Genomic DNA, 6645 nt, shown 5'->3' with positions numbered 1-6645 from the left:
AGTGTAATGAGTAGGACCATTAGAGGTCATTTCTTTTATACTGACTTTATAAAGGAACAAAGACCTCAGTTATTATGAAAGTGTGTGTGCTCTTAATCCTAATATAATAACAAGCATATATATTTGATATTTATTTCTTTAATTTATCAATGGGTGAGATTTAGTTCGATGAATCAATAAGCCCGATAAGTTGGGAAATGATATCACTTATAGTGTGTGTTGTTGATTATAGAAGGAAACTGTGTCCTAGTAATCTAGGTTGAGAATGTCCCCAAGAGGAGCTCATAAGGATTGTCATGTTAAACCCTGCAGGTGGACTTAGTCCGACATGGCGATGAAGTTGAGTGATACTACTCTTGGAGCTAGATAATAATTAAGTGAGTTGTCAGTAACTTACTTAATTAGTGGGCATTTGTTATCTTAAACACAGGGAGACTAACACACTCATGATAAGGAGCCCAAAATGTAATTTGGGATTGGTGCGGTAGTTCAATAATAGTTCTCTAGTGGAATGAATTATTATTGATAAAATTAAGTTGTGTGTTCGGGGCGAGCACGGGATGCTTAATTTTATCGGGAGACCAAAACCAATTCCTCCTCTCGGTCCCTATCGTAGCCTCTAGTATATAGAGATTTATACCCACCGCATACCCACCTTCTTACCCATCCAATGGGGCCGGCCAAGCTAGGAACCTAAGCTGGGTAGGCCAAGACCAAGTGGATGAGCCTTGTAGTGGTAGGCCAAAGCTTGGGTCCCAAGCTCAGGTGACAACTAGAATATTAAAAAGGATTTTTTAAATTATTTCTTATGTGGATATCATGATTTTAAAGAGCGTTTAAAATTAAAATTTCTTTTATAGCTTTCTACAAAGATTAAGAGAAGAGATTAATCTCTTTCCTTATTTGTAGTTTAAAAGGATGGTTTTAATTTTTGGTAAAAACTTTCCTTATTTGTAAATCATCTACATGTTTAAAAGAGAGTTTAAAATTTGAAATTTTTCCTTATTTGTTGATTAAAGGAGGATTTTAAATTTTAAGAAAACTTTCCTTTTTAACCATGTTCATGATTTAAAAGAGAGTTTAAAATTAAATATTCTCTTTTATAAGTTTCTACAAAAGATTAAGAAAAGATTTGATATCTTTCCTTATTTGTAGATTAAAAGAGATTTTAATTTTTAGAGATAACTTTCTTTTTATCCACATATTTAAAAGAAAGATTTTAATTTATTAAATTTCCTTTTTATAAACCAATCATAAAGGGATAAAAATTATTGGAGAAATTTTTTTTAAAAAAAATTTCTAGAGACAAATTAGGAAGTTTTAATTAATTAAAACTCTCCTTGTTTGTAGCTTTCATATGGCCGGCCAAATAAAATTGAGAAAGAATTTTATTTTTAATTAAATAAATTTCCTTTTCAATGGCAAAAGAATTAAGGAAGTTTTTATTAATATTTCCTTATTTGTCAAGATCAAGGATTATAAAAGAGGGGGTAGAGGAGGCTTCAAGACTAACGACTCTATTCTATTTTTCTCTCTTTTCCCTTGGGTGTGGCCGATCCTTTCTTTCTTCTTCTCTTCTTTGTGTGACCTCTTCATGCTCATGGAGTTTTAATTGGTGGCCGGATCTAGCTTGAGGAAGAAGGAGAGAAAGCTTATATCCCTTGGAGCTTGGTTGGTGGAAAAGATCTTCATCTTTTGGAAGCTTTGTGCTTGGCCGAAATTTGAAGAAAGGAGAAGGTGCTTTGGTGGTTTCTCATCTCGGAAGATCGTTGCCCACACAACGTCCGAGGTTAGAAGAGGAATACGGTAGAAAATCAAGAGGTCTTTCTAAAAGGTATAACTAGTAATTTTTCTTTCCGCATCATACTAGTTATTTTTGGAAATAATACCAAATACAAGAGGCATGCGATTCTAGTATTTCGAATATGTTTTTCGATGTTGTGTTCTTTTGTTTTATTTTTTTTCCCCTTATGATTTGATTGTTCTTTTCGGTTAACCTAAAGTTATTTTAGGAAATTAAATATTAGCTTTCCATAAAAGGTTTTGTCTAGTCGGTGGTGGTTGCTCCTATATCCAAGAAGGCTATGTGCCTCGTCACGTCAGTACTGGGAATCAATTATGGAAATTAATATTTAATGGAATTAATAACTTAAGATGATTTGGGTCAAACGTGTTAAGTTCCGCAGGAGACCCAAGTCAAAACCTAAAAGAACAAATAGATTAAGTTTTGGATCAAACGTGTTAAGTTCCGCAGGCGATCCAAAATTTAATTTAAAAGAACACATGGTAGCTAGGAAAAGATTCAGACCTTTGTACAAAATTTTTGTACAGTGGAACCACTAGGTTTTCCGAGTAGCAACCAACAGTTCTCCGGACTAGGTCAGAGAGGGCTCGGAAGCTCGTTCTCTGGACCGGACGAAGTTGGAGAGGGCTCGGTAGCTCGTTCTCTGGACTAGGTCAGAGAGGGCTCGGTAGCTCGTTCTCTGGACCGGACGTGAATGTCGGAGAGGGCTCGGTAGCTCGTTCTCCGGACTAGGTCAGAGAGGGCTCGGTAGCTCGTTCTCTAGATCAGGAAGGCTTTAGGGTTTAAGGCTGGGAAATTGGATCGGTCTCACGATCGATCCGTGATATTATGGTATCGGATCGGTCACGACCGATCCAAAGGATACATCGATTCTCACGGTCATTCGATCGGTCCGTGACCGATCAGTAACCAAACAGATTAGGAGAAGAAATAGGAGGGATCGGTCTGTGGACCGATCCACCTATGGCCTGATCGGTCCACAGACCGATCAAGGCTCTGCAACCAACTCTGTGAGAGTTGGGATCGGTATGGGGACCGATCAGCATAGGGCCTGATCGGTCCCCTGACCGATCAGATCCATCCTGGATCGATCAGGGTGGAGCCTGATCGGTCCAGGTCTAGTCGTTGAGTCACAACGGCTAGATTCTGTGTCTGTGTCTTCTTCTTCGCAGGTTCATATAAAACAAGAGGTGGAGGGCCTCTACAGTAAGGTTGACTTCTTCTTGCTCCTGCGATCTGAGCTTTGTTGAGCTCTCCACTGCTTAAGCTTCGTGTGAGCTTCCCTCGGCTGGGTCTCCAACTGATCAGTTGCTGCTGTGGTTGGCATCCGTGAAGTTGCTGCTTCATCAACAGTCGACGAGAAGGCAAGCAAACTAGTGTATTTACATTCATATTGTTCTTGACTTCTTGCTTTATATTTGTACTCCGATCTTGCTGTTGCAAGAGAGATTGTGGCGAGGTTTCTCCACCTAGAAGGAGTTTTTATTAGCCGATTTTCTGGGGTCTCATCCACCGACGGATTGATAGGATTCGTCCACCTTACAGACACGCCGATGAGTAGAAGTATCATCTCCGAACCTCGTTATATCGTCGCGTTTGAGGTTTGATATTCTCCTGTTTCGTTTCTATCTTTTATTTCCGCTGCGCTGACTAAAATTGTAGGAAGAAACGTGAATTTAGGGTCGGCTATTCACACCCCCCCCCCTCTCTAGCCGCGTCCGAAGGTCCTAACACTTCTCATAAAACTAGGCGTGTTCATAGCCAAGAACGAACACACTCATGAGAACTAAGTTATATCAGAGAGAGTCTTGGGTGAGATTTATCACTGCTTACATAGACGATAGTATAGTTCAAGGACATCATATCTACTATCAGCTAGTAAGCAACTAAATCTTCACAAGGGAAGGTTCAAAGGGGAAAACCTACCTATCCTATACTTGACTCAACTACTGAATGTTATCACATATCCTATCTCCATTTATGTGGAGGATTGTTAAATATGTGAATGGAGAAGATGTGGAAGAAGAGAGAAACTTCATTGTGAATGGGACTTTAGTCCCATATTGGGAGCTTCAAGGCTTGTTGGCTGGTCTATATTGATTCACATGTATTGAGGATGTGAACAAATGCATAGGGAGAGGCTCTCTCTCACACGTGGGTGCGCAAGGGTGCAAATCTAGGGTACGGATTGCACTGAACCATGTTGACTCGTGTGCGGGCACGACCTACGCACGCTGAACGCCGGACTGGTCGGGGCAAAATTCGCTCAAGTGAAACAACCAACATTTTATCACGTAAACCTTTTGCTGTTGTGTAACGGATGCATTAAGTTTGAGATTAATGCAGAATCTCAACGTTCGAGTAATAATGAGTGAAACAGTAGACGTTTCACTGCTCGGCTAGTATTGGTCATTAATCGACCATTAACGTTGTCGTTGATCTGATCTCTTATATAAGGAGGATGCGATCACAGATAGAGAACACACACGCAACAAAGCAAGCAGAAGCTCTCAACCTCATTTCCCTCCTCTGTCGTACAACTCCTGCTCGACAGAGTATCCGTGATAGCGATCGGGTGCCACTCAGTTCGCCGTGACCACCAGTGTTTGGCCGATCTACCCTCCACTCGGCCAATCCGCCCTCTCGGTCGATCCGCCCTCTCGGCTGATTCGCCCTCCGCTCGATCGATCCACCCTCCTCTTGGCCGATCTGCCCTTTGCTTGGTCGATCCGTCCTCTCGGCCAAACCGCCCTCTGCTCGGCCGATCCATCCTCCGCTCGATCGATCCGTCCTCCGCTCGATCGATCTGTCCTCTGCTTGGCCGACCTATCCTCTTGGTCGATCCGCCCACTCTGCCGCACAGACTAACGGCTCAACTGATCTTTTTACTCAGCAATTCTTCGGTTCGTAACAGAAATCAACCCCTGCTGACGGTCTGAGATTATCTGTTTAAATCATCTTGATTGTAAATTGAATTTAATTCAGAGTAATTTAAATTCAATTAATATCCTGTATATCTCCGACAACAAATGAGTTGTATCCAACATTACGATATTACGGTTCGGCAAATCTGTAACGATATTGCGGTTCGGCAGTAATGAATAAAGTTCTTTTCTTTATACGGCCACTACTAACTTACTACATTGCAGAGCAGAGCACAGCAAAGAGAAAGAAGAAAGGAGAAAAAGAAGGAGCGGAATCAAACGCTAGGGAGAACCTTCTTGACGATCTCATCGCTGAGGGCGGCAATCTGCGAGTCAAGGGCCTTGATCGTTTCATCCTTCTGCCTCTCCAAGTTCTGCAGCGCCTCCGCTAGCTCCGCCTCCACCCGCTTCCGGCCCTCCGCCAGCTTCTTCTCCAACTCCTCCGTCGTCTCCTTCTTCATCTGATTCAGCGCGGCCGAGATCTCGGCCCGCGCCGCCTTCATCACCGCAGCTGCCTGCTCCTCCAGCTGCTTCACCTCGGCGGACACGTCTTTCACGTCGGTGAGTTTGCCTCGGATGGCGGCGTCCCGCTCGTCCATGAACTTGCCCAACGGCGTGAAGTAGATCTTGTCCAGCGCCACCATCAGGAGGAGGAACTCGATGGCGATGGCCGGCAGCGTCAGGTTGAAGTCGAACAGCGCCGCCTTCTCGATCTGCTCCGCCAGCGCGGGCAAGGGCGAGGTGGCCAGCGCTACGGCGGCAGCGATCGGGAGGGATCGGAAGGTGAGGAGGCGGAAGGGCGGTGGAAGCAGAGGCCTGCCCAGGCTGGGCCTATCACTATCCTCGGCGGACATCCGGATGGCAGGGAGAGGGCGGATAACTCGACGGCATGTTGTGGAGGTGAAAGAGAGGGAGGAGGCGATGGTGGCGGTGCACGACATGGTATGTATGTCCTCTACTGAGATCACTGCCTCCGCCGGAGCTGATAGATAATTCGATTGAGTTTGCCTGCGACTGATCGGCCAAGAAGAAAGCGGCGGATATGAGGCAGAGAAAGGAGGACCCTAACCTTATCGGATTCCAACCAATTCTTCACCACACACACGCACATCGCATAATAATAAATAAAAATGATGTATTTTATGTATTTTACTTTTTCCCACAAAAACATCCGACTCGATTTCTAATACTTTTGAAAAAATGAGTCGCTCCAACTTAATTTCTAAAACACCCTCAATTTCTAATTCTCAATAACTCTTAATAATAAATATGAAATTTAATTTTAAAATGATATAGTATAAATATATATTTAAGTACTTATATCTATAAAAAAAACATTTAAAAAACATAAATACTTAACTAAAAGAAAACACACTCGATGCTACGACTAATTTTCAAGTAACTTTAGTTGACCAACATCAATTCAATCAATCGTTTGAAATCAAGCTAGTCTTTACAAGATAACCAAAAGTTTTGCTGTTACTGGACCAATCCATTAATTGACTAAACCCTGTTCAATTGACTCAAACCCAAAAAAGATTATTCTATTTCCGAACAAATAATGTATAATTCACTCAGCAATCGACTAAATACTCTAATCTACTGAACCAACCTTTAGTCAACTCAATCAACTTAAAGATCCCAATTTCAGTCAATTTATGCCTTCGTAAGCCAACACAGCTCCACGGTTAAATTTGATCCCAAACTACAACTAGAAACTTGTTGCCCCTTGGTCGAAAACTGTCTACAAGCTAACTAGGTAGCCCCTTGGTCAAAAACTCTCTACAATCTAACTAGCCCCTATCCAAGTTTACCCATATCATTCTTTGATGATGTTATCCAAAGTGTAAACCCCATGCTATATATATATATATATATATATATATATATATAATCTTTCAAGTCTTGATTTCCATA

The 6645-nt window shown here is 42.1% G+C and overlaps 1 protein-coding gene across 1 annotated transcript; it reads right to left on the bottom strand.

Moving 5' to 3' along the window:
• Positions 1–4899: 4899 nt before the first annotated feature.
• On the bottom strand, positions 4900–5810 carry LOC121969924 (ATP synthase subunit b', chloroplastic-like). Its single transcript, XM_042520245.1, has one exon. It carries the CDS (start codon positions 5667–5669, stop codon positions 5004–5006), a length of 666 nt encoding a protein of 221 aa, XP_042376179.1. The 5' UTR covers positions 5670–5810; the 3' UTR covers positions 4900–5003.
• Positions 5811–6645: the final 835 nt, after the last annotated feature.

Source organism: Zingiber officinale, chromosome 4A (genome assembly GCF_018446385.1).
Source record: "Zingiber officinale cultivar Zhangliang chromosome 4A, Zo_v1.1, whole genome shotgun sequence".
In the NCBI taxonomy this organism is placed as follows: domain Eukaryota; kingdom Viridiplantae; phylum Streptophyta; class Magnoliopsida; order Zingiberales; family Zingiberaceae; genus Zingiber; species Zingiber officinale.
The sequence above is the reverse complement of the archived record's forward strand: the minus strand, read 5'-3'. Positions and strand labels throughout refer to the sequence as shown.

Bases quoted from the DNA above. Each gene is read 5' to 3' on its own strand.
- LOC121969924 (XM_042520245.1), bottom strand. From the start codon at position 5,669: ATGTCGTGCACCGCCACCATCGCCTCCTCCCTCTCTTTCACCTCCACA.